At 59.3% G+C, this 24891-nt stretch overlaps 8 protein-coding genes across 9 annotated transcripts; all 8 read left to right on the top strand.

The window, feature by feature from the left end:
* Positions 1-392: 392 nt before the first annotated feature.
* ABB37_08630 (hypothetical protein) lies at positions 393-647 on the top strand (the record flags this gene model as incomplete). The annotated part of the gene is made up of 1 exon (XM_015807694.1): positions 393-647. The coding sequence occupies one exon, from the start codon at positions 393-395 to the stop codon at positions 645-647; it is 255 nt and encodes an 84-aa protein (XP_015653776.1).
* Positions 648-1120: 473 nt separating this feature from the next.
* On the top strand, positions 1121-4795 carry ABB37_08629 (hypothetical protein; the record flags this gene model as incomplete). The annotated part of the gene is made up of 1 exon (XM_015807693.1): positions 1121-4795. Exon 1 carries the CDS (start codon positions 1403-1405, stop codon positions 4793-4795), a length of 3393 nt encoding a protein of 1130 aa, XP_015653775.1. The 5' UTR covers positions 1121-1402.
* Positions 4796-5568: 773 nt separating this feature from the next.
* On the top strand, positions 5569-9187 carry ABB37_08628 (putative kinesin heavy chain; the record flags this gene model as incomplete). The annotated part of the gene is made up of 1 exon (XM_015807692.1): positions 5569-9187. The coding sequence occupies exon 1, from the start codon at positions 5819-5821 to the stop codon at positions 9185-9187; it is 3369 nt and encodes a 1122-aa protein (XP_015653774.1). The 5' UTR covers positions 5569-5818.
* Positions 9188-10259: 1072 nt separating this feature from the next.
* ABB37_08627 (Rrna biogenesis protein-like protein) lies at positions 10260-12476 on the top strand (the record flags this gene model as incomplete). Its single annotated transcript, XM_015807691.1, has 1 exon — positions 10260-12476. Exon 1 carries the CDS (start codon positions 10311-10313, stop codon positions 12474-12476), a length of 2166 nt encoding a protein of 721 aa, XP_015653773.1. The 5' UTR covers positions 10260-10310.
* An 834-nt stretch (positions 12477-13310) lies between these two features.
* On the top strand, positions 13311-15370 carry ABB37_08626 (putative serine/threonine protein phosphatase 2A regulatory subunit; the record flags this gene model as incomplete). The annotated part of the gene is made up of 1 exon (XM_015807690.1): positions 13311-15370. Exon 1 carries the CDS (start codon positions 13595-13597, stop codon positions 15368-15370), a length of 1776 nt encoding a protein of 591 aa, XP_015653772.1. The 5' UTR covers positions 13311-13594.
* Positions 15371-16615: 1245 nt separating this feature from the next.
* Positions 16616-17398, top strand: ABB37_08625 (hypothetical protein; the record flags this gene model as incomplete). Of its 2 annotated transcripts, none has more annotated exons than XM_015807689.1 (1): positions 16616-17398. In XM_015807689.1, exon 1 carries the CDS (start codon positions 16649-16651, stop codon positions 17396-17398), a length of 750 nt encoding a protein of 249 aa, XP_015653771.1. In that variant the 5' UTR covers positions 16616-16648. The 2 variants fall into 2 exon arrangements, with proteins under 2 accessions (XP_015653771.1, XP_015653770.1); XM_015807688.1 differs by having other exon boundaries at positions 16626-17398.
* Positions 17399-18020: 622 nt separating this feature from the next.
* ABB37_08624 (hypothetical protein) lies at positions 18021-18789 on the top strand (the record flags this gene model as incomplete). The annotated part of the gene is made up of 1 exon (XM_015807687.1): positions 18021-18789. Exon 1 carries the CDS (start codon positions 18079-18081, stop codon positions 18787-18789), a length of 711 nt encoding a protein of 236 aa, XP_015653769.1. The 5' UTR covers positions 18021-18078.
* Positions 18790-20227: 1438 nt separating this feature from the next.
* Positions 20228-24124, top strand: ABB37_08623 (hypothetical protein; the record flags this gene model as incomplete). Its single annotated transcript, XM_015807686.1, has 1 exon — positions 20228-24124. One exon carries the CDS (start codon positions 20228-20230, stop codon positions 24122-24124), a length of 3897 nt encoding a protein of 1298 aa, XP_015653768.1.
* Between the last annotated feature and the right edge of the window lie 767 nt (positions 24125-24891).

Raw genomic sequence — 24891 nt, 5'->3', positions numbered from 1 at the left:
TGAGGGCGAGGGTCAACGCAGATCTGCTGCGCGGCGCCATCGGCCGCACGGTGTCGTGCGTGTGTGTCAGCGTCGATGAGCTCTGCGTGTACTCGGTCGGGGAGGCGAGTCAGCTCGTACATCACCGCGACGCCCCGCACGTGACGGCGACGGCAGCGACAGCGGCGGACGACGCAGAGCCGGTGTCGCTTCTGCCGCGACTCCTACCGAGTAACCCCTGCCCAACAGTAACCACGGACACTGCGAAGAATGGGAATCATAATAGGGCCGAAGAGTCGAGCGAAGTGAATGCGTTGGACGGAGAGTTGGTGACGTACTCGCATCAGCAGCAGCCTCGGCTGGGTCGCTGGGCAGCGAGCGCAGATGAGGCAGAGGGTGAAGAGGAGGAGGGGATGGGGGACGAGGACAACACCACGGCGCTCGAGCCACAAGACAAGGCGCTGCTTCGAATGCTGGCCAGACGCCTCAAAGAACATGCGCGACATTTTGCTGCCACCTCTGCTGCGGCGCTTTCGGGAGCGGAGGTGACAGGAGACGGCGCGGAGACGGAGGAGGAGATGCTCCTGCGGGTGAAGCGGCTGCTGCTGCACGGGTACTCGGACGCGGAGTGGGAGACGCTGAAACGGCTTGATCACGGGGTGACCTAGAAGAGCGAGGCAGGACGCAGGAGGGAAAGGTCTTTGTTGCTGCGAACCTGCCCTTCTACGTGTTGCGTTTCTCGTAGACGAACTCCTCTGTATTTAACTCTCTCTCTCTCTCACTCACTCACCCACTCAATACATATCTGGCTGAGTGCCTTCCTATTGCTACACGGCTTTCAAAGAAGAACGAAAGGAAGAAGCTTTATTGCAGATACTTGTGCTCATGGCACGCAGACACATTGTTTTTCTCTTTCAATGCAGCTGCTCGGCAGGGACTTCGCGGAGAAGCATATGAGTTTGACCGAGACACACTCGCCGAGTGGAAGCCTTCGGAAATAAGGAGTAAAAGAGCGCTTGACGTGGCGCTGCAAGTCCGTTTTTTGTTTGTTTAATTTCAGATCATCCTTCTCCTTTTCTCTCTCCCTCTCTCGTTTCATTCTGATCCGCTAAATAATAATAATAATAATGAAACCTCTCAAGAAGATCGGGCCTTGCTTGAAGACAACAACAACCCCGAAAATAAAATGGACGAACTCTCCGTGGCGGGTCCTCGCAGAGTTCTCGCCCCGTTTCCGGTCAACACATCCATTCCGTGCGATACCGCGGTAAACAAACACGATGAACAGGTACGGAAAGCGAAGATAAGGAAGCGAGCGAAGGAGCCACGCAGCACCTCTTCTTCCTCCTCCTCCGCCAAGGAAAAACACCAAGCAATGCGCGGTATGAACGGCGATGGGAACATAGAAGCACACGTAGCTGCCATGGAACCAGATGCTCCGTCGTGTGGTGCCAAAGCCGAGACGACTGCGGCAACTCCGTATCCGCCCCTCCGCACCGTACTTCAAAGTGCTACCCTCTCGCACAACGAGCAGCCCACCACTGCGTTGACGGAGGTCACCAGTGCCGACGCCGCGCGAACAGAAGAGGGAGTAAAGGCGATAGAGGTCACTGCGAATGAGGATGATAGGACGGAGGCGACAGCAGCCGTCACACAGTCGAAACACCTTCCCGAGGACACCAGCTACGCCGTGTCCGTACACCCGCCGTCGTCTGCGAAGCCGAAGTTTCCGTCTCGCCACACCTCGATGGCGCGGCTCCGCCAACAGCAGCAGCAGCAGCTGTGGAAGCCCGCTGTGAAAGAGGAAGGCACGGAGGACGCGGCGGCCGCACCTGTGCTAGCTGCCGCGGCAGACGTGAATGGCATACGACCCGTCGCACAGCCGCGCGACGGGGTGCACCTCTTCTGGTATCGCCCCATTCTGGCAAGTCCAGCACCCAGCTCGACCTCCTCTTCCTCGTCATCGTCCAACGATGGAGGAGCCACACATGCAACCTCCGACAGACAGGTGAGCAAGCGATCCAAGGAGGAGGTCTGTCGTGGGCAGGGGCCTGCCAAAGTCCTTCCAAGGGAATTACGCTCTCCCAGTGGGGGGACAGAGGTGGGCGTTGCACTCGAAGATTCAGCGGACCACCACACAAGTCAAGACGACAGCGACGTGCGTGATGGTCTTCGCGAGAGCGGCTGTTACGCCGACTCACAGCCACGGCGATCACCGGCACCACGACCAGCCACGGAAGCGGCGGCCCTTCTTCCATATCCAGCTGCCCCGACGAAGACAGCAAGCGGAGCAGCGGCAGTGGCAGCGGCGACTGCGCTGGAGGCGAGCGCCCCTTTTCATGCACTGCAGTTCGTTTTGCCGCCCCCGTATGAACACTTGGAGTCGCCACCGCAGTCAGGCCGAAGCGAGTTGGAGAATGGCGGGGACAGTGGTGGCGCGGTGGGCTACGACCGCATCAGTCCTGCCGGCAGCCCTCGAAGAAGAGGGGAGGAGGCGGGGCATCGCGACGACAGCCATCTCGAGTCCCACCCTGCACAGCGGATCGGCCACACAGGCGAGAAGGTGGCAGGCGGTGAGGAACTGATGGAGTGTCCATTTGCCCTCTTTGGCTGCTGCCCACGCGGGACGCACACCACGGCGGAGGTCCAAGGGAACACGCTGCTGCACCACCACCTTGTCGCCGTCGCGGGGTGTCTGCGGCGCATGAAGGCGCGTCAGCAGCAGCTGGAGCACAACGTCGTGCTGCTGCAGCATGAGATACACACGCAGACCAACGCTTTGCACGCGACGACGGCGCAGCTCGAGCGCTTTCAGCGGCGGTATCGTTCGGAGGACAAGGAAAGGTCAGCCGCTCACAGGAATACTCCTGTGCTGGCTCTAGAGCGGCAGCAACGGCGACTCTCACGAAGGAAACCCGGAGCGGCGCACGGGCGAGACGACGATCACAACCAGAGCCTTCCTCGCTCCGCAGGTGATGTGTCGCTTTCCGGCAGCACGATGGAGAGCGTGAACGGAGCAGGCGGCCTTTCCCACAAGACTCTTCCAGGAGATGTGAGTCTGCACGAACCGCAGGTGACGGGCTACGGGGCGGACGAAGAAGACGACGACTCCATTACGGAGACACAAGAGGAAGAAGGGGAGGGCGGAGACGTGCCAGTTGCGAACTTCTGCGAACTCGACGAAGGCGGCTACGCTCGACACCTACGTCAACGCACCCGATCTGCCACTCGGCTTTATGCGCTGCGTGAGAGAGCAGAGGAGCACGGACGTGCCGGCAAGAGTCAGCACCGACAGACCACCTCTTCAGCACCTGTAGCGGCAGCCGACGCAGCGTCAGGCTCCGGTGACCTTCGCACTGCCTCTGCGCAGCAGCGGAGCGGCCACAGGGAGTCCGTGAGGTCGCAGAGGTCGTGTGACAAGAGCAGAAGCACACCTTCCTTTAGCAAAAGCAACGGAAAAGATGTTCCACGCGGTTTCTCTGGTGAGGCATCCACAAAGCACAGCTCCTTTGCCGGGCCTTCAAGTCCGTACGACGTCCAGCGCGGGGCGTGCGGCAGCACCGAGGTAAGCGGAATGAGCAACGTGCCGCCGTATCAGCTGCCGAATGAGTCCGTCAGCACCATCAGCAGCGCCTCCTTCGACCTCAACGACCACGAAGACGACACGGATGTGGGGAAGATGCGCCAGCAGCTCCTGTACCTCTCCACCGGCGGTGCGGGGCGAGAGACTTCCACCGAAGCGCCGATGCGAGCCGCACGAGCTCCGCGGATGTCACCCAGGCCTGGTCGTGCAGTGGATGAGCAGTCCGCGCGCTCTATCCCTTCGTTGGTCAGCACCACCTACCGACCATCGCAGCTGGCGCACGCCTCTGCAGCGACGGAAGGTGTGTCGGAGTCTGCGGAGAGGACACCGCCGACGCGTTCCGCCGTTGCCAAGCCCGATCGCGAGCCGATCGAAGCAGAACTAGAAGCACTCAAGTCAGCGGAAGGGCAGCAGCCACATGGAGACTTCTTGCCGGTTGCGGTAGCCGTGACCACTGTCGCCGGTGATGGCGTGCGACTCGCTGCTCCGCTGCAACGACCCACACTGATCCGCAAAGTGGACGTGGCGCACGACAAAGGACTGAACAAGTCGCCACTGGTGCTGCCGCGTGCCGTCGTGCCGGCGACCACCACTGCTGGGGCTGCCCTTCCTTCCCCTGTGCCGTTGACCGGACCGCATGGCGGCTCTACCGCACCGCTCACATCAGCCATACGAACGATGAGCAACGCAGCCACGCTGAGGCCGCGACGATTGCAAGCGCTCGACAGTGAGGGGAAGCGGGTCACGGCGGTGGGCTTCCATGACGCGGTGGATGCTGACGGCAGCGCAAACCGCACACGAAACGCGAGCATCATTGCAACGCATCACACCGTCGACAGCAATAGTCAGAATACGAATGGTAATGGGCGAGATTGTGCGGAGGGACCGTCGGGGAGGGCTACGCGCTCGACCACGCCGAACCTGACGGCGGCACATGCGTACAGCTACCAGGGCGAGGAGATCAACGGCAAAAACGACAACGCGAAGTATCATTCCACGCGGGTTGTAATGCGCAAGAAGAGTACGGGAGGGACAGAGGAGGAGGAGCAGGTGAGGGAAGAGGGAGAATCCGCCAAGCGCAGTAGCCACGCTCGATCTCGGCGAGACTCCAGTGCCGCTGCTGCCTCGCGGCGATCTCAACACGCCACAAGTCTTCTGTCCGTTAAGGAGGCAGGGGAGTTGGGGGAGCTGGTGCGCTGTCTCGGTCTGCCGCCTCGACGGGTGGAGCAGTAAGCGACCTCATCCTTCTCTTTTTTTTTGAATGTTTCGACGGCTGATTCGTGTGTGCGTAGACTATCTCCTCTTCTTTCGCTCTACAACAATATGTTGTCTGGTGTGGAAGGGGTTTTACTTTTTGTTCTTTTGCTTTAAAGCTACACTTCTAGATCGACTGTTAGATGCACTCACTGCAGAATTTTCCTGTTTTTTTTGGTTTTCAATAGAAAGCGCGCGATGGGTTCGACGCTTGGTCACCTTCTCCTGACACGGCCGCACGTCACTGCTCGCAGACGACGTGCTTCGAGTCCGCCGGGTGGCGTTTCTCTTCTTCGTACGCCGGGACGAACAGCACAGCGCAGTAGTTTCAAACCGAATGAAACGAGCTAGCTGCTGCAGAGCTTTCTTTTCCTTTTTTGTTGTTTTGGAGTGGCTGCCGCATACGTGGCTCAAATCAAGGGAAGAAAGAAGGGCAAAGCCGCAGCCTGTTCAACGTGCACCTGCGGGAAGCGTTTGGTGACCCCCCCCCCCTTTGTGCGCGTCTTTTCCGCAGCTCGTGAGCGCCTCACGCGTCCTGTGCCGGCTCTTCCACTTCCCTCTTCGATGGAGCAGAGAGAGGGAGGAGGATGGAAATCGTGGGAAATGCGTAATGGCATGAAAGAAATGCGGGCGGACGCAGTCCCGGTTCTCTCCCTCTCCCTCTCCCTCTGACAGCATTCATCATCTTCTTGTTGTTCTCCCCACCGCGTTGACGCTTCTCCTTTGACGTTTCTCACTGACTGCCGTTTGCAGCATTGCATAAAGCATACAGAACGGACAGCGCTTCCGCTATTAAATCCCCTGGATCAGCGTTTTTGTTGTTGTTGTTAGATTCACCGCAATTTCGTACTCATACATACACATTTCTTTTTTTCTTTGTTCTTTATCTCTAGAAGACACCTGTTACGATGCTCCTACACGACGTAAACCAATATTCCTATTATTACTGTTATACTTCCTAGTACTTTGATCCTTTTTTTTTTGGAGGGGGAGGCTGTCGGCATGAAATCCGCGCGAGAGCCGGTGGACCACGTGCGGGTCTGCTGCCGGGTGCGGCCCCTCAACGCCCATGAGCAGCAGCTGTGCACGGAGGTCTGTGTGGACTACCCGAGCCGCACCACGGACGCCATCGAGTGCAACACGGCAGCACCCGCAGCGTCGACGAGCACTACCGACAACGCAGGCACCCTCCGCGACGCAGCCCACAGCACCAACGTTGCAGAGCACCACAGGTTCACATTCTCACGTGTGTTTCGCGCGGAGGCGGGGCAGGCGGAGGTGTACGAACACGTAGCCAGGCCCATCGTGACGGATGTGATGTCCGGCTACAACGGCACAATTTTTATGTACGGTCAGACGGGCAGCGGCAAGACACACACGATGTTCGGGGACATGAAGGGCAGCGCGTGGTCGGCGAGAAGTGATGGCGTAGGCGCCGCCCGACCGTCTACTCCCCTCTCGGCGGAGAGCGAGATGAACGTGGAGGAGGAGGAGGAAGAGGGCGAGCATGCGAAGGAAAGCCGCTGCCCTTCAGAGAATGAAGAAGCGGAGCACAACGAAGAGAAAGCCAACGATGAATTCTTTCGATATTCTGTGAGGGCCGCACCGACATCTGTCGCCACTGCCACGGACACGGGCATTGACACCTCTTCGGCTTCGTCGTGTTTCTGTCGCGCACGGGCCACCTTCACACCTCTCGGCGAACTACGCCAAATCAACACGCTGCAGACGGCGGCTGGTGTGGCAGACTATCAGCAGAAGAGTAGTGGCACGACAACGACGACGGGGGACGGCCGTGCTCCGAGGAAGCTGGCTCATGTGAGAATCAGCAAAACACAGGAACGTCGAACTCGAACCGCTTTCGCACAGGACTCCGTGAGCGGCGTAATTCCCCGCGCGGTGCACGACGTCTTCCACGCGATCGCCGAGGCGGACCCGTCCACCGAGTTCGATGTGCAGATGTTCTTTGTGGAGATCTACATGGAACAGATCCGCGATCTTCTCGCCCCTGCAGCGTGCAGCAGCGGCGGCGGTCACACCCACCATCACCCTGCTCGCAAGTTGCAACTCCGTGAAGACGTCAGCACAAACTCGTTTTACGTGGATGGGTGCCGCATGCCGCACGTGTCCTCTGCGAGCGAAGTGCTGCAGCTCGTGAAGGCGGGCTTAAAATACCGCGCGACGTCGGCGACGGCGATGAACGAGGCGAGCAGCCGCAGCCACTGCCTTCTGAACCTCACCGTGAAGAGTGAGAACCGCACGCGCTGCACCTCCACGGTGGGCAAGCTGTACCTGGTGGATTTGGCTGGCAGTGAAAAGGTCGGTAAGACAAACGCGACGGGGCTGCGGCTGGAGGAGGCGAAGCTGATCAACAAGTCCCTCTCCACCCTTGGCATGGTGATCATGTCGCTGACAGATCAGAGCGCCACCCACACGCCCTACCGAAACAGCGTGTTAACAAAGATTCTCAAGGACTCGCTCGGCGGCAACTCGCACACGGCGCTTGTGATTTGCTGCAGTCCGTCGCCGTACAACGCACAGGAGACGCTCTCCACCCTGCGCTTTGGCGCGCGTGCGAAGGCGATCGAGAACAAGGCCGTCGTGAACCGTGAACTGACGGCGGCGCAGCTGAAGCGCATGCTTGACTCCGCTAAGGATGAAATAGGGCGTCTGAACGGCCGCATTCGGCAGCTGATGCATGCGGACGCGCCCAGCGGCGGGGGCAGCAACCGCCACGACGCCATGTTCTATGACTCCTTTGTTGGCCTGGCCGCTCTCACGGAAGAGAGTGGGGGGACGGTGGAGTCTGACGGTGACTTCCCCGCTTCCGCCGGTCGCAAGCTGTCCAACGCCTCCGTTGCCGCCAGCGCTGTGCAGGATACCAGTCGCATCAGTGCGCTGCTCGAGGAGCGGGCGACGCAGCAGGCACGCCAACAGCAGCTCCGCGCGGAGGCAGCGCAGGTGCAAGATAGCCTGAACACCGCCCAGGAAACCATTTCTACGTTGCAAGAGGAGCGGGATGGGTACCTGGACCGAATTCGAAGCTATCAGGAAGAGATAGAGGTGTGGGAGGCCGCGCATCAAGGCGCACTTCACCGCGCTGCCACGCAGGATGCGCTGCTGCAGCAATGCCGAGTACTCCTGCATACACAGATGGGTGAGATCAACGACCTCGTCAAGGCGATGCAGGACCACGCGGTTCCTCTTGCCCTGGCGAAGGCAGCCGTGGAGAGCTGGAGCGTGGCGGTCTTTGGCCCTGACGCACCGAGCCAGCGCCGACACACCCGAATCGCAGCTGACGCCGCCACCCCGCTTTCGGTGGGTACCCTCAGGCCGGCAACAGCAGCTACAGCGGCAGCAGCAGCGTTAAGTGAACTGCGAACGGGTGGGCGTAGCAACACTCCAGAAGTCGAGTCGCCGAACCCGCGACGGCAACTCGCTGCCGATCTCGGCGACGCCTCCATCGTGCTACCGCAGACGTCGCGCTCGCAGCAGCTGCAGGGCCCGCACACGACGGAGGGCGGTCGCCTCTCCGGCACGTTGCGTGGCCTCTCGCCGGCGGTGGCCGCCGCGCTGGAATGGCGGTCACGACACCCGTCCGCCGCGCAGGAAAACGTGGACTATACCGACGGCTGCCCCGCGCGCAGTCGGAGCTCCTCGGTGCAGGCGCAGTACACGCTGCGGTTGGAGGAGCAGCTCAACACACTCAGCGAGGAGCACGCGGCCCTGCAGCAGCAGCACAAGGACGCGCTGGCGGAGCTGCAATCGAAGCAGCGCATATTGGAGCTGCGTCGCGGCCGCCTTGAAAACGTTAATGAGGAATTGAAGCATGAGTGCAGCGTCAACAAGGAGCTGCGGGAGCGACTGGAGAAGGAACGGGAGGCGGTGCGGGCACCGCTGGAGATGGCGCGCAACGACGCGAACTACTGGCGCCGCCGCTTCGAGGAGCTCGCCAGCCGCCGTGACGGGCTGCGGACCCGCTCCTCAGAAAACGCACGGAGCTCCCTGCACTTCGTCCTTCCGCCACCACCACCGCAAGACGACCGTGGTGCGTCTTCGCTTCTCCCTCTTCCTTCTCGGTCCGACGGCAACGCCGGAAGTTCTGGCTTCGCCGGGGCGGGGGAGGGCCGTCGCACCACGGTTGGATCGGCGGCCGGCACCTCGTGCCGCGGCTCCGGCGAGGATGTGCTGCTGAGCCTGTCGTCGCACTCCACACCCACACGCACGCTCGCATCTTTTCCCAGTTTTGCGCAGCAGCAGCAACAGCAGCAGCCACCAACCACAGCGTCCAGTGTGGCAGGCGGTGCGGGGACGACGGCGGGGTGTGTCGAAGAGGATGGGGTGTCGCCAAGCGCCACTTCAAAGTTGTGAGAGAAAGGACACGGAAAGAAAGAAGGTGAGGCGGACGGCGCGTTGGTGGGGTCTGTGAGGCACCCAATGGCCTCTGCCTTCTGCGCCTGTTCTTGTTTTTGTATTTTCTCTCGTAAACAGTTTTATCGCTGTACAGTTGACTTATCATTGCTTGGGGGGATCAATGGTGGACGAACGTATGTTAACGGTCATCATTTCTTCTTCTTGGAGGGGGCTCAAGCTGCGCTGAATTCTGTACTGTTTGCTTGTTTGTGTTGTTGCTCTTGTTTTACAGAAGTATTATTTTTTAGATCTTTCTAGACCTTATCACGCCATCGTTTCCTCCACTCCGTATCTCCCCTTTTGTAGGTTTTTGCTTTTAAACGCGTATGTCTGTACAGAGAGAGAGAGGACAACAGCAACGACGGCTTTATTTTCCGGCGAGGTTTCCTTAGCCGAGTGTTGCATGCCCACTCACGTCCCTTCTTTTCTGTTGTTAACTTCTGTGGGCATTGGGTTTACAGCGGCTAAGGGAAGGAGAGAGTCGTTGATGATGTATGGCAGAACGATTCATATATATATATATATATATAGCACCAAGAGCAAAAGCTAGAAATAACAATAATTATGATAGTAACCCTAACCTTCAGCGAAGAATGGGACTTCAACGCACGCCGTCGGTATGGGCTCGTGTATTACTGGTGCTGTGCGGCCCACCTCTTCGTGCTCCCTTTGCGTGTTGTACACGCATTAAGGAGAGGGAGAATAATGACGTTTACACGTGCTTCATTTTTCCATCTTTATTGAAAAGAAAACTGTTGGTTTCATGCGCGCTCAGTTGTGCTGTGATGCACGTCGGACCCAACGCATTTGTTATTTCCGTTTGCAGTGCTGTAGATAGAGCGTTCGTTTTGAGTGCTTTTTTTTTACTGTCACCTGTGTGTGTGTGTGTGTGTGTGTGTGTGTGTGTGGTGTATCGGCGCCCCTTCAACGTTATTCGTGTTGCCTTTCACCTCTTCCCTGCCCCCTCTACCCGTCCTTTTATGAACTCCACAAACCACGCTGCGTCGTCGTGCCAACGCTTCACATAATAGAAAACAGAAAAGCACATATAGGAGAAGGTAAATAGATAATAAGAAGAAGTATGTCAAGCTGCTTTCGTGAGTATCGGGTGCAGCACAGCACCCCGGACGGGATTTTGGTCCAACTCCCCGAGACGAACGGCTTCGGTCGCTTAACGAAGGCCACCCTCGGCGGTGACCTGCTGGCGGAGCGGCTGCTCAAGAGCTTCTCTGCTCGCGAGCACGTCGTCGCGATTCCGCAGCGCGCCCGCGACGCACAAGGCTACCGTCTCCTCACCGTCAATCTACGCGAGGGCTACAGTGCGTTGCTTACCTACCCGTTATCGGTGCAGCAACTCGCTCAGCGGCTGCTGCGCAAGCACATGCTCGTTGGGATCGGCACCACCACCGCCGCGCGCGTCGTGCGGGCCTCTGCGAAAGGGTCTGTGCTGACAATCGCCCCGAATTTGACAGCGGTGGCTGCCTTTGAGAACTTAGCCAACGGTGCTCCCGCGCCTCCTTCTTCCTCTTCAGCTACGGCTGGCAAGCAGCACAGCGGGGCAGCCGGTTCGGCTGACGTCGCAGCAGAAGACAGCTCCGACGACGACGTGCACAACGATAGCACGGATCAGCGCGCACACGAGCACACTCACCACCGCGGCAGCAACGCTGTTGAGGTGCGTTTGCTGAACTACGACGTGACGGCGGATGTGGTGAACGTGACGGCGAAGACGGAGGTGGTGGAGGGCACTCCGTTCGATACGGCCGTCTCGGCCGCCGCGCTGTCCTCCCTGCACTCGGGGGATGTGGTATCCTGCACGGTGCTGCTCTCCTCGACCGACGACGGCTGTGCGGTTGTGCAGATCCCCGTGCAGATGGCGACGTTGGGGGAGCACGACGGCGACATCGAAGAGTCGCCCCTCAACACCACTACTACCATTACGGTGCTGGGGTATTACCTGTATGACTGGGCCGGCGCAAAGACGTCGTCCAGCGCAGCCCCCGTTGTTGGGCATACGCTGGAGTTGGTGATTGAGTTCTGCCCCGAACTGCCAGCCTTGTACGACGTGATGCCGTTCGTGATCTTGTCGAACCGGACGCGGACCTTCCAGCACTTACCCGCTGTGCGGCGCCCCGCCACAACAGCCGCAGCAGGAGCAGGAAGTGCTGCTGCCCTGGCGACGACTTCGTATGGGCTACTGGGGCATTTCCCATGGAGGGCGGAGTACACCGCCAAGACCCGCCGCAGTGAAGAGAGCGAGGACGAGGACGACGAGGCAGCGGAGGGGGGCCGCGGTAGCGCCGGCGAGGACGCGCCGCAGCGCACCCGTCGCCGGAAGCTGGAGGAGGCGATCGACGCCTATGAGCGTGGCATGGACAAGGCCACCCCGACGAGTCCGGAGGAGTTCCAGCGCCTGCTGCTGGCGAACCCGAACAGCAGCTATCTGTGGACGCAGTTTATGGCGCATCACGTAGGCCTGCAGCAGTACGAGGCGGCGCGGCAGGTGGCCGAAAAGGCCCTCAGTACGATCGGCGTACGAGAGAAGGATGAGTTGCTGAACGTGTGGGTGGCCTACCTGAACGTGGAGAACCTCTACGGTACGGAGGAGTCCCTCGCGGCTGTGTTCCGGCGTGCGCAGCAGCGGCAGCTCCACCAACTCGAGCTCTACGAACGCCTCGCCGACATTTACGCCGCTGCTCGCAAGCCGAATCAGCTTTTGGCGCTGTGCCGTGTTATGACGAGCAAGTTCCGCCACGAACGTCGCACCTGGGAGCGTCTAGGCGTGGTGCTGGTAGACCAAGGCAAGCGCGATCAGCTGAAGCGGACGCTGAAAGACATGGGCGAAGTCCTGAAGCGCGACGACGCCTCGCTGGCGATAGTGCATATTGCCATCCACGAATACAAGCACGGCAGCCCTGAAAACGGCCGCGCGCTCTTTGAGGGGCTGCTGCGCAAGGTGCCGAAGCGCTCCGACGTGTGGTCCACCTACATTGATCAGGAGACGGGGCTGCTGAACCGCAAGGAGCCGTCGGCGTCGGCCCTGCAGGTGCGGCAGATCTTTCAGCGTACCGTGGCGATGAACTTCTCGGCGAAGGTGATGCAGCAGCTGCTGACGCGGTTCCTGTCGTTTGAGAAGCTGCACGGCTCACCGACGGATGTGGAGGCGGTGAAGGAGCGCGCCCGCGCGTACGTGGAGGCGAAGATTCAGGCCGTTACCGACTCCACCGTGCCGAGCGCCACCTCGTGACTGAAGTACGTGCATTATGGATCGTAATCGAAAGAAGAAAGAAAAGGAGAAGTTAGGCGGAGAGTATCTGGTGGGGCTTTTCTTCCCCTACGTCTTCTCGGCTTCACTGCCTCTTGAGAATGCGTTCTCTTCTGTTTTTGTTTTTATTAAGATGGTAACTCTCTAATTCCGTTTAAGCAGTGCTTGGGGGTTTGGGTCACCGGTGTGTGCCCTGGGAGCTCTTTTTGTTTCTCTTGATGATGGAGTTGGTTCGTGACGTACGCAACGAGCGTTTTGAATGCATCCGTGTATCTATCTATATATATGTATGAGTTTGCGTGCGGTACCGTGCGTGCAACGAGCAGCGCTGCTCGCACGGCAATAAGCTCTACGTAAGCAATGGTCGGAAAGGGAGAGCACTCGGCGTATCGTCTTGGTGTGCTCACGACTTCTATGTGTGTGTGTGTGTGAAACTGTTGTGGTGTAAATGGAAACAAGCTACTCAGCTTCGTTCTTTAACCGTGAGGAATTCAAGTAATAAAATATAAACATATATATACTATGGTGAACCCCCGACGGTGCATCACGCGCCGTTCTTCTTCATTCGCATGATTCACCAGCTGTGGTCAATAGTGCAGCGCATCCCTAATGCATATATACGCAGCTTTCTCATCGCTGCGTCAGCGTCGGGACCACGCACACGTTAGGGTGGCAGCGTTGCGGTGCTTGCCGCGACAGTAGCACCCACATACACATACATACACGCAAAAAAAAAAAAAAATTGGTGTTCACTGTTTAGCACCCTCCAACACCCTTTCTCCCTTTCTCTCATCGTCTGCCGCATCGCTCGGCGTAGAGAGTGTGTGTGTGTATTTCGTTGTTTCTTTTGCCCTTGGCTTCCCCCGCAATATTTTATACCACCGCACCCTGTGTCGGCCGCGTGGACAACGGCTGTCAGAAGGAGAGGGGCACGGACGCGAAAGGCTTTTTCTAATTTAGATTTCCCGGGGTTGTTTTTTTTTTGGGGGGGTGGTCATTTTGCGGACTAGACGCTGCGACCTCACAGCACACGGAAGGAGGGGGAAGAGAGAAGAGAGTCGGTGGAACCGCACACGAACAATACAAGAAGAAATAAAAGAATGGAGCAATTTGCTTCGGTGAAGTCGATGATCGACAACCTCCGGTCCGAAGACCCGGAGGCGCGGCTGAACAGCATGCGAGGCATCCACCTCATCGCGGCCACTCTCGGCCCCGAGCGCACCCGCGATGAACTGCTCCTCTACCTCACCGACTACCTCGACGACAACGACGAGGTGCTGCGCGTGTTTGCGAACGCACTCGGCACGATGCTGCCAGAGGTGGGTGGGATGGAATACACGAGCAGCCTTCTCGCACCGCTGGAGATCCTCGGCAGCCTGGACGAGGTGACGGTCCGCGACGAGGCCGTGGCGTCGCTGCAGCTGATCGGGGAGCAGATTTTCAAACCCTCCTCGCTCGACGGCAACAAAAAGAAGAGCGCCGTCACAAAGGCGCAGGAAGACTTCATTGCGATGGTGCGCCGGCTGGGCGAGAGCATGCCGCAATGTCGCAGCACCGCCTGCGCCCTCGTCTCCGTCGTCTACCCAGGCGCGGACGCCCCCACCAAGGCAGATCTCATGAAGCTGTTCCTGAAGCTGTGCGAGGATGACGAAATTCTAGTGCGCCGCTCCGCCTGCATTGCGATGGGGAAGTACCTGGCCGGTGTGCTGGGACCCAAAGGCTGCTCCGAGCTCGTGCCGGTGCTGAACGCCGTTTCGAAAGACGAGAGCGACGGGGTGCGGTTGCAGGCCGTCACCACCTCCGCCTCGCTTCTGCAGGTGCTGCCGGAGACGCAGCACTCGGCGGTGCTGCTCGCGGTACGCTCCTTGTCATCCGACAGCTCGTGGCGGGTGCGGTACATGACGGCGGACTCGCTGGGCGCCCTCGCCGCCGCCCTCTCCCCACCCGACGTGGTCAAGTACGCCGTGCCGATGTTCCGCTCACTGTGCCAGGACGCCGAGCCGGAGATCCGCGCTGCGGCGGTGTTTAACATGGCGAACGTCCTCGCCGCCTGCCGCGACGCAACCGGCAAGAAGGATATTCTCGTGACGGGCACTCGGCTCGTCTCGGACGACGTGAGCCACGTCCGCATGAGTCTGGCGAGTGCGGTGCTGAAGTCCGTTGCCCACGTCGCGAAGGATCTGTGGGGCACGACGATTGTGCCGGCCTGCACCGCGCTGCTGCGGGACACGGAGGCTGATGTGCGGCTCGCCCTCGTGTCGGGCTTTAGTTCCATGGGCAACACCCCGGAGGCGAAGGAGCTCGCCCCCAGTTTGATACCCGTCGTCATCAGCCTCGCCAGCGACTCGAAGTGGCGGGTGCGGGAGGTGGTGGTGGCGCAGGTGCCCTACGTGATCACCTCACTCGGGCGCAGTGCGGATCAGGTGCTGCAGGTGTGCATTGAGCGCCTGACCGACCGCGTCGCCACGATCCGCGATGCGGCGGTGCAGTCGTGCTGCAAGTTGGTGGCAGAGAACGGCAGCGCGTGGGCCGCGACGTCGCTGCTGCCGCAGGTGCAGAACCTCGTGACGGACCCCAACTATCTGCACCGGGTGGTGCTGTGTCACCTCTACGCCGCGTTGGCGAACGTCGCGGCGTTTGACGCGGCCACCTGCGCGGCGTCGGTGTGGCCGCAGCTCGTGATGCTGCAGCAGGACGCCGTGCCCAATGTGCGCCTTAACGTTGCGAAGACCATTGTGGCTCTGAGTAGGGCAGATAAGATTCCCGCGAAGCTGTCGAAGCCTGTGCTGAGCAAGCTGAGTCAGGATGCGGAGGTGGACGTGCAGGAGGCGGCGACGACCCCGCTGCCGGTCAAGGCGTCCGTCTCGAAAAAATGAGAAAGCGAGATCCTGTATGAAGGGGGGAGGTGTTCCTCATCGCCTTTTGAGTTCGGTGGGGGGCGTTTGTGCAGCTTTATGAAGGGCGATAAAGTGCTTCGCCTTATCGTGTGTGGAGATGAAAGACTTATGTTGTTGTCGGTGGCGTATTCACGCTGATGAAGGAGAGCGATTTCTTATTTTGTTCTTGTTCTGCGATGCTCGCTCCTTCCCGCTACGGTGTCATTGACTCTCTTCTAGTTTTTATTTTTCTCCATCGAGGAGATATGTGTGGTTGAGCAGCGAGAGGGGGGGGGGTTCTTGCTGGCCGGCTGAGCTTTCCTACCGGTTGAGCAATGGCAGCTGTTGTGTGCGTGCGTGCGTGTGTGTATAGGTTTGTGCTCCGGAACGCGCCCGATGCGTACGTCAAGACGCTTAGATGGGAGTGAGACAGCGAGAGACTAGAAAAAAGCAACGAAAGATGAACATATTTATATTTATATACGACGTGGCTCATTCGATGCCTATCCCGCTCGTGCGTAAACAGCAGCATCTCTGTGATGTTGTTTCTAGGGGTGGCGGCTGTTGTGTGTTTGGTCCATCCTTTGCATCGGAATGCGAGACCACTTTATCAAACGACGCTTTCCGTTTGCGTTTTCTCTCGCTCTCTCCTTTCAGTGTGTGTGTGTGTGTGTTGTCCTTAGAAGTCAAATCTTGTTCTCGTGCGTCTGTACGACGCTGAACGGAGTACGAGAGATGACCAGAAGTTAAAACAACAAAAAAGAATGGTGCTCGCCACAACGCGCGAATAGCTTCTGGCCCACCACCTGGCCTGCAGGAACACCTTCAAACGGAGGTGGGAGAGGACGAAAAACGGGGAAAAGGGAGGCGTTTCTCGGAGCGCTCCGATGCGCCTTTACGCAGCAGTCCGACCGGCGTTTCCGCTGATTTGAGGGAAGGTATGCAAACTCGTGTGTGTGTGTGTGTGCCGCGAAGCCGAAAACAGAAGTGTGTGTGATGAAATGTTATTACTAGTGCGATTATTGTTTCCTCCTTCGCAGCTCAAGCTGCCGTGGTGTTGCTGTTGTTGTTTTGCGCGTAGTCCTGTGCGCTGCGCAGCGATGCAGAAATTTGGGCATCACCTCACCCCTTCTCCTTCTTTCCCCTCCCTCGCTGCCTTCTCTGACTTCGATTCCGCCTGCTCTCTCCCTCAACCTCATCTTTTCTTTCCTTTCATTTTTGGTGTTTGGTGTTTTCCCCCCGCTGGATGCGGAAAGGGGCAGAGTAATAGTGCACACGATGCTGCGTCGTACGCTGGCGTGGTTGAACCGGCCTAAGGGCCCACCTGGTCAGCGGCCCGGCAAGGAGTACCGCCTCACTGTACCGTACCGCAGCGAGGTCGCCATGCTGCGCGAGGGCGGCTACAAGAAGTTCAACAGCAACATCCGCGAGCTCTTCAAGAAACCACTGGAGAAGAATAACATCAAGGCCATCCCACGCGATCTGGGGGAGCTGCCCCGCAACTACGTGGTGAAGCTGCTCTTCTTCCACCAGCCCATCCGTCTGCTGGACTTGTGGGAAATCTGCAAGCAGCACGACGATGTCCCCCTCGACTCCGCGCGTCACCTGCGTCTCGTGATCAAGATCGCAAAGCTGCAGAAGTGGATCTACGCGGAGAAGAACCAATCAAACAACCTGTACTACTTCTACATTCATCAGAGCCGCACCCACGAGGTGCAGCAGATGGTGCGGCAGGACGAAGTTGAAAAGCGCGAGCGCGACGCACGGGCGGTGGCGGAAGAGGTGCGTAAAGAGGACACGCGGCGCGAGCGCGAAGCGCAAGGTCTTGATGACCGCATAGTGGCGCTGCAGAACACGTTGGTGAGCAATGTGGGCCACATCCGTGCCTTCGATCCGGCTTTTGTAGACGCCAAACCGTACGTGACGGAGTCTGGCGCGGTGAACTGCGCGTGGCACTGGGACGACGTCAGCTCCGCGGCTGCGGCGGAGAGACGCGAAGGGGCTTCGTCGTCTGCTGCGCGTCCGTAGAAGAAAAGAACGGGAAAGGCCTTTCATGGCGTGGCGTGGTACCTGCCCGTGAGGGAGTGCGCATCAGCTCTAGCTGATGAGGACCGTTGCGACGCACACAAGGGTGCTTTCCGCAGCTCTTCTGCATTTCGGGTCTTATATGTGCTTGTTGTCATCGTTGTTGTTGTTCTTGGATGTCAAGGTTGGAAGGGCGGGCGAGTACGGCGTAGCGGACTTGTCACCACAGCTCGGAATGAACGCACAAAGTACCTTGACAAAGGGAAAAAGAAAGCTCCCCACAAGACGACCCGAAGATGGCTCTGCATCGGGTGCGTTGTACCACTGGCAACACCCAAACAACGGTCGGGCGTGCCTGGCCGACTCAAGCATTCCTCTTTAAGAGTACTTCGGTGCATCAACGGTGTTTTTTTTCTTTCTTTGTTGTTGTTTACGGCTCACTTGTTTCAGCTGTTTCGTGTAAGCGTCACTCATCGCTGTTGTTGTGACGTCCTCTGGAAGTACTCATGCACGAAGGAACATATGTATTTTTAACTGGCAGCGCTACTTGTCCCACGTCGCATCCTCCTCCTTCGCACGTCTCACACGCTTACACACACACACACGCACACACACTCACCACACAGGATTAGTCAAGCGCACATCGTCTCCCATTGTCCGACACGTGCTTTTTCCTATCCACCATGGAGTGGCAGTCCACGACGCAGAACAGCGGCATCCCATCGAGCACCGCCTACACCACGCCATCGGGCTCCGCCGTCAGCAGCAGCGCCGCCGCCGTCCCAACACTAGCCCCACCCGCGCCGCTTTTCGGTGTCATCGTCCCGGGATGTCCGGTGCAAACGAACCTTGCGCAAATCGACAGCGGTAGGTGGTCGCTGCAGCTCGGCTTTGCCCCCGAGAGCTTCGTTGTGTTCCTCACCATGGCCGAGCCGCTGCCGCCGGGCTACGGCATCGGCCTCTTTCTCGCACGAGAGGACACAATGAGCTTCCAGTACGTTGGCGCGCTAACGCAGCAGCGGGCGAGCACGATTCTGCGAGTGCCCACCGCCTTTTTGAATGCGGATCAGCCGATTCGGGTGGTGCTCGGACTGGCGCTTGAGCGTGAGGAGGAGCTCCTAAACCTCGGTGCCACGCAGGAGCAGCCGCTGCAGCAGGTGCGCGCGGCCACGAAGGTCGCCATTGCGGAGCGCATTTTGGAAGATCTCTACGGCTTTGTCGCCAGCTACGCGCGGTCGATTAACTGGAATAGTGACTGCGCTGGCGGGTACGGTAATAATGGTCTGGCCGGACTGGAGCCTGGCGATTACGTGGTGATGCCAACATCCTTCGTGGACAAGTGGCGGACCCGTGTGCAGACGAAGATACGGAAGGACGCGTCTTTTTGGCAGTGAGGGGGGTGGCGGGCTTCTTGGGGCTTGTACCTCGTGTTGCGTGAATGTTTGTTGGTTGATCTCCTTTGCCACCGTATTGAACACCACAAAGAGGATTTTCTCCCGTTACTTTCCTTTTTCAACGACTATTGGGAACTCGCGCTTCACCGTGGGCGACGCGGCTTCTGCTGCTTCATCGTTCGCACATCACCACGCTGCTCCACAGCAACAACAAGGGTATTTGTCATGGCGCTGCTTTTTTGTTTGTTTTGTCGTTTTTCAGCTTTGCTGCCTCTGCCGCTCACACCGATGAATTCGCATCGACGGAGGCGCAGCGGTGCAACTCCTTTTATTTTCTATTTCTTTTTCTTTTTTTCACAAGCAACCTACCCGCGAGATCAGAGAAAAGGCAACTGCATTCAAAAGGAGCCAAGTAGCTCAATTTTAAGAAGTGACAGTGTTGTGTAGCAGCTTTCTTTCATGACGCTGTTGCAAAGCAAGGGGTAGTGCTCCGCATAACACGCAAGTGGCACCGCGGCATTAAAAAGTCGAAAACTCGGACCTTTGTGTGTGTATATGTGTGTGGTCTGGCCGCCGTGAGGATCGATGAGGTCTATTTAAACGCGTTGGTTTAAGTCGCGCCATTTTTAACCCGTGTTTGACAAGTCACTTCCTACCTCCCTTTTCCCCTCTCTCTCCCCCTTGTGACTGGCTCTGTGCTCTTGCTGTATTGTTGGCGGTACTTTTGTACTCCTCCATCCACCCACCACCCACCTACCCCTCTAACACGTGTCACGCGTGTCCATCTTTACTTTCACGGTTCTTCTCAACAGAAAGAAGAACGAAATACCTAGGAAAAGCCTGTCGCTTTTGTTTCGCCTAGTTGTTTTCCTTCAACCTCTTCCGTCTCTAATCTTCGCGTGTGTGTGTGTGTGTGTGTGTGTGCGTGTGTGTATGTGTGTTCTTCTTGTTTTAGGTTTTCTTCTTGGTTGCTGTTTTCGTATACTTCATCTAACGTATAAGACTGTTTTTCCGGCTTCTTGGATAAGTGTTTCTGAGAGGACGAGGAAACCTGACAAGCCAGGTCGCGTGTGTGTCTGTGTGCGTGCGTGTCGTTGAGGCAGGCGTGAACGTAACAGGAAGCAGCTCTGTCTAGCCTCTTTTTATTGTTGTTGCTTTTCTTCATTTCTGTTTTTCTCCTCTTCTCTCCCGCGTGCGTGCACGTGTGCGTTTACGGTGGCGCTCGCTTTCCTCTCGACTTCCTCGAACGGGATAGAGATATATTTGTTCGTGTTTGCCTCCTTGTTGCTTGCTGGCAACCGCATTCTGTGTCGTCCCCTTTCGCGTGCAGCTTCTACGCAGCGGGCGGAGCGCAGATCACACGAGCAGGCAAAAGCAATCTCCAAGGCGCCCAAGGAGAAATTGAGGAAAGGCAAGAGGGAGGGAGTACTTCGTCACCATGGGCGGCTACCCCTCGCACGACGCGCCGAACTTTCTGTTCGCCACAGCGGCGCAGCACCCAAACAACGGCGGCACCACGGAAATCTGCCTCATTCCCCTCCTGCGCCGCCACTTCAATGACACCAACAAGAAGCTGAAGGACGCGGTGGCGCAGGTGTATTTCCTTGGTCCGCCGAACACCACCACGACGGCCATCGCAGCCATGCACCAAGGAATTAATTCCGCTGCCGCCACCCAGTCGGAGACGATGATGGGGAGCGCCGCAGCTGGAGCGCAGCAGCAGCAGCAGCAGAGCATGAGCAGCGCAGCAGGTGGGGCGGTGCCGCTGATTGTCCCTGTGGGCACCGCGCCCGCCGAGCCGACGGTGGAGCAGAAGCGCAAGGCGGTGCAGGCCTACAAATCGATGGAGAACCTGCTGAACGAGATTGAGTGCTCTTTCTTCGCCTCCACCCGAATCATGTACGAATCGGCCAAGTACGCGAGTGAGAAGGTGAAGCTGAAGGAGGCGGCGCGGGCGGCGGCGGAGGCGGCGGCCACAGCCGCCGCAGGGCAGACGTCAGACACGACGGGCGACGAGGACAGCGGTGAAAAGGCGGTGCGTAGGCCGATGGAGGCCCCTATGCCGGCCGGGGAGGAGGAAAGCAACGCCGCGAAGATGGCGAACAGCGCGAGTTTCACGCAGGCGCAGATGATGAACTCCTCCGCGCCTGTCCTGCGGCCAGTGCCGTGTGCGGTGTGCATCATTGAACCGGACACATCTGGCCGCAAAGGAGCTTCGGGCCACGGCGCCGACCGCGGCAACCTGGCCGCTGCAATGTTGGGCGTCGCGGCGGCTCAGGCGGGTGCCGGTGGGGCGGCGACACAAGCGGCAGCGGCGGAGTGGGTGACGATCCAAGGACGCCGCCTGCGCTGCATCGGTTACCTCTCGTGCTTTTCCAAGCAGCCGGCACCGGTGGAGGAGCCGAAAGGGACGGCGGGTGACAAAGGACCGGAGGTGGGCAGCGGTCCGAAGTCCCCGCTGCTGATGGACAGCAAGGCAAACCTCGCCGTCCCCCGCATCTGCGATTGCGACGCTTCCGGGTTGGACGTGTACATGGAGCTGATCCTAGCGAATGAATCCAAGTACATGCACCTGCTGGAACCCGTTGTGTTCCTCGCCAGCATCATGTTCCGCTCGCAGTACTTAACCAGCAGCATGCTGCAGCGTGCCGTGCACTCGACAGAGGTGGAGAACGCCTTCTACGCACATCTGCAGATGCTGAACATCCACGTCCGTCTGACGAAGGACCGCGTCCACCACCTGAAGGTGCTGCAGGACCAGCTGCCGCTAATGGAGTTCGTGGATGAGATGGGCCTGAATGGGAAGCACGCCTCCCTCCACAGCGAGGGTGGGGGGGAGGAGGCGGCCGCATCCGACGGTGCCGCTGCGGGGGCGGAGGCCTCGGCGAAAGTCGAAGAGGACAAGCCCGGCGACAGCCCCGCTGAGGAGAACACCGCAGAAGCGACGGCGACGGTGGATGCGACCGACGCCGCTGCGGACGGCGAGGACGCCGACAAGAGCGCCTCCCAACTCGCCAACTCGGCGGGCAACGACTTGGAGCCCGGCAACGACTTGGAGCCCGACAACGACTCGGAGGAGGATGAGGAAAAGAAGAAGACGCTTCCGGAGGCGGAGACGGCGGCGGCGGCGGAGGGCCCAGGGGGTGAGGCGCCCACCAAGAAGACGGCGGAGGACACCGAGGGGGAGAAGAAAGATGAGCACGGCGAGGCGGCGGCGGCGGCGGCCGACGAAGACGAGGATGACGGCAAGGACGGCGAGAAGGACAACACTCGGCAGAGCGCCCTGTCCGCCTCCGGGACAAGCCGTCGCACGCGTCGCAGCCGTCGCCGTCAGCGCAAGCCGAAAGTCGCGCAGCCGCAGGACGAGATCTACCGCAAAACGCGCTGCTTCCTACCCAAGATCACCTTCTTCACGGACAGCAAGGGTGAGGAAGGACTGGAGGCCGTCTTCGATGGGGCGCTGCTCGCGCGGCTGATGAAGCTGATTGCCGAGACGGCCGCCTTCGAAACCGTCAAGAACTCCTTTATCCGCTGTGACCTGGGTCCGCTGATGAAGGAGCGCCGGCACCTGCTGCAGAGCCACCGCGAGGCGATGCAGGAGGAAGGCGGCGCGGAGCGGCAGGACGAGCGGCTGATGGGCAGTGTCGAGAACGCGGAGACGATGCGCCGTTGGATCAAGGAGGGCCTGCTCGCGGAGGAGGAACAGCGCAAGAAGGAGGAGGCCGCCGCACTGGCCGCACTGGCTGCCCAAGCCGCCGCCGCCGCAGCAGCAGCAGCAGCCCCCCCACTCGTCCAACAACAGCAGCAGCAGCAGCAGCCATCGCCGGTGCAGTCGCAGCCTCCGCAGGGGATGCAGAAGCCACACCTACTGCCCAACGGCACCCTTCTCCCACGCAACGCGGCCCTCGCGGCTGGCAATCCGATGCTGGCGGCGGCGATGGGGCCGAACCCAGCGATTCTCAACATGGGCATGGTGCCGACGAACCAGCAGCACGCGTCGGCCACCGGCGGCAGCGCCTCTGCGGCGGCGGGGGCACCGATGATGGTGTACGTTCCCGGGGTAGGGTGCATGACGATGCCGAGCGGGTCCATGATGATCCCGCAAGCCGGCATGATGCAGCAGGGAGGCGCCGCGAATGCAGCGGCGGCGGCCCCTCCGCCGACCGCCGCTCCGGCGCAGCCTGTCCAATCGGCCTACATCATCAACCCCTCGACGGGCTTGCCGATGATGCTGGCGCCACAGGCTGCGTCGTCCACCAACGCGTCCACCACCGGTACGCCACCGCAGCCGCAGTTGATGGCCCTTCCGAACATGATGCAGTTGTACAACCAGCAGCAGCAACAAGCCCAACAACAGCAGCAAGCCCAGCAGCAGGCGATGATGAGCGCGGCGCCGCAGTACTACGCCCAGCACGCCACCGTCGCGCCCCAGCAGCAACAGCAGCAGCAGCAGTACCAGTACATGGTGGGGCCCAATGGACAGCTGCTGATGGTGCCCATGATGTCGGCGCCCGCAGCGCAGCCTCAGCAGCAATACGTAATGGCCGCCGCCCCGTCGGCTCAAGGAGGACACGTGCAGCAGCCCGTTTACATGAATCCGTATATGATGTCCAACATGATGAACGTGTCCGCTCAGCACCAACAGCAGCAACAGCAGGCTCAGCTTCAGCAGCTGTACATCCAGCAATTGCAGGCACAGCAGCTTGCCCGGCAGCAACAGGGCCAGCAGCAGCAACAGCAGCAACAGGCCGCGGCTGCGACTGGGCATCCCTTCATGATGGGCGCGTTTCCCGGCGTGCAGCCTGGACAACAGCACCCGAGCGTCGTCGTGGGTGCGAACCAGCTCAACATGGCCGCCCACGCCCTTCGCACCCCGTCCGGCACGCCGCCCCAGCAAGGCAGTCCCGCAGCAGCGGCAGCAGCAGCCAATCCGCAGATTCCGCCGCACTTGGCCGCGAACTACGCCAGCATGTACAACATGGCAGCCGCGGCCCAACTCCAGCAGCAGCAGTCGAGCAGCGCAGGAGCGGCGTCTGCTTCGAAAGCAGGCTCGGCCCGGTCCACGGGCGCCTCCACCGCTGTCGCACCGGGGGGAGGGGACCCGCATGGTGCGTCGGGCCACGTCGGCGCCACTGTGCCGTTTCGCTACGCCACAATTAACGACGACGACGACGATGACGCAGCGGTGGCGCTCGCAGCGGCCACGGCGGCGATGGCGGCCATCCGCGGACACGGCGGCGTCGACCGCCACGGTGACGACGACGAGGACGAAGATGACGAGGACGACACCTCGCAGTTCTTCTCGAATGGGCAGTTCTTCTTCCGCACCCAGTGATGAGGAGGACTGGGAGGAGGGGGGGAGGGAAGAAGGAAGAAGCTTGAGTTGTCGGGGTGCCTCGTTGCTGTTGCCACTGCGGGTGTTGTTCTGAGGTATGGGGGAATGAAAAAGTAGGCCTGTGTGTGTAGGGCGGGGAGGCAATTGTTATTTTTGGCTCTTACTCTCTCATCTTCTTGTCGGTGCTTTTCTTTTTCAGACGCCCCCGGCTCTCTTTTTGTGTTATGTTGTTGCTGCTATTGTCGTGGCTGCTGATGCTGCCGCTGTTTCGTCTCTCTTGTGTTGCCTGTGGGAGTAAAAAAGAGAAAGGGTAGAAGTAATCGTAAGATAGTTTCCGTCGAGTATTTATACATGTCGTTGTCTTAAGGTCTTTTGGCCCCCCCCCCTTTTTTTTGTCTTCTCTTTTGTTGTCGTGTTCCGGTTTTTGGGGTTTTTTTCCGCGCAGCCCTCCTCACGACTGAGGAGTGTGGACCGGCGGAGAAGACGAAGTCCCAGTTCGGACGGCGTGTGTTGACCCGGCTTAAACGTAATTTTTTATTCTCTTCTTGTTTTAGGAAGCACATACAGACGCAACACAGCGGGGAAAAGAGAAAAAGTGCTTCGATTGGGCTTCGCGGTTCTTTTGTTGTTTTGGTTGGTTTAACAGTGCGGGAAACGCAGGACGTTGTCCAAAAGGTGGATGACCGTGGGAAACGGAATTGTTAACTCCTCGTAAGTTCATTGGAAAGAAAAACAAAAAAAATTATCATTACACGGTGACGCACAAG

This window comes from Leptomonas pyrrhocoris (assembly GCF_001293395.1).
Source record: "Leptomonas pyrrhocoris isolate H10 chromosome Unknown, whole genome shotgun sequence".
Classification (NCBI taxonomy): Eukaryota; Euglenozoa; class Kinetoplastea; order Trypanosomatida; family Trypanosomatidae; genus Leptomonas; species Leptomonas pyrrhocoris.
This window is presented reverse-complemented; position numbering and strand designations above follow the sequence as displayed.